A 366-nucleotide genomic window follows, 5' to 3' on the forward strand; every position below is an offset into this window, starting at 1 on the left:
AGGCCCCAGGACACGGCTGGGGAGGGGGCAAGGCGGTCAGTCAGCGGCGTCAGCGCTGCTGGCATCTCTGTCCCTAACGTGCTGCACACGCACAGCACCGGCCGGGCGCCGCGGGACGTCGGGGTTGATGAGAAACAACGAGACCCCGATCAGAGTAACATGCCCCAGGGCTGCTTTCCAGGACTACGCTGACGGCTGTGGCCCTGTTAACAACCCCACGCTCTATCAGATGAGCGAGAGCACATCCCCTTCACTTAACGTCGGAAAAAGGGACAGCATAGCATCTTCCAGTCACAACCCGTCCCGGTGCAGACTCCTCGCACTGAGCGGTCCCGCCTCAGGGTTCCAAATCCTCCTTCTTATGCG

The 366-nt window shown here is 61.7% G+C and overlaps 1 protein-coding gene across 1 annotated transcript in view; it reads right to left on the reverse strand.

Moving 5' to 3' along the window:
• The window catches only part of CSMD1 (CUB and Sushi multiple domains 1), a 710,708-nt gene that overhangs the window by 44,733 nt on the left and 665,609 nt on the right, over positions 1-366 (reverse strand). Inside the window, exon 50 of the mRNA XM_015570591.1 lies at positions 5-16. Coding sequence (XP_015426077.1) covers positions 5-16 — 12 coding nt within the window. The remainder of the gene's footprint in view (positions 1-4; positions 17-366) is intronic.

Source organism: Myotis davidii, unplaced genomic scaffold, assembly GCF_000327345.1.
Source record: "Myotis davidii unplaced genomic scaffold, ASM32734v1 scaffold807, whole genome shotgun sequence".
In the NCBI taxonomy this organism is placed as follows: Eukaryota; Metazoa; Chordata; class Mammalia; order Chiroptera; family Vespertilionidae; genus Myotis; species Myotis davidii.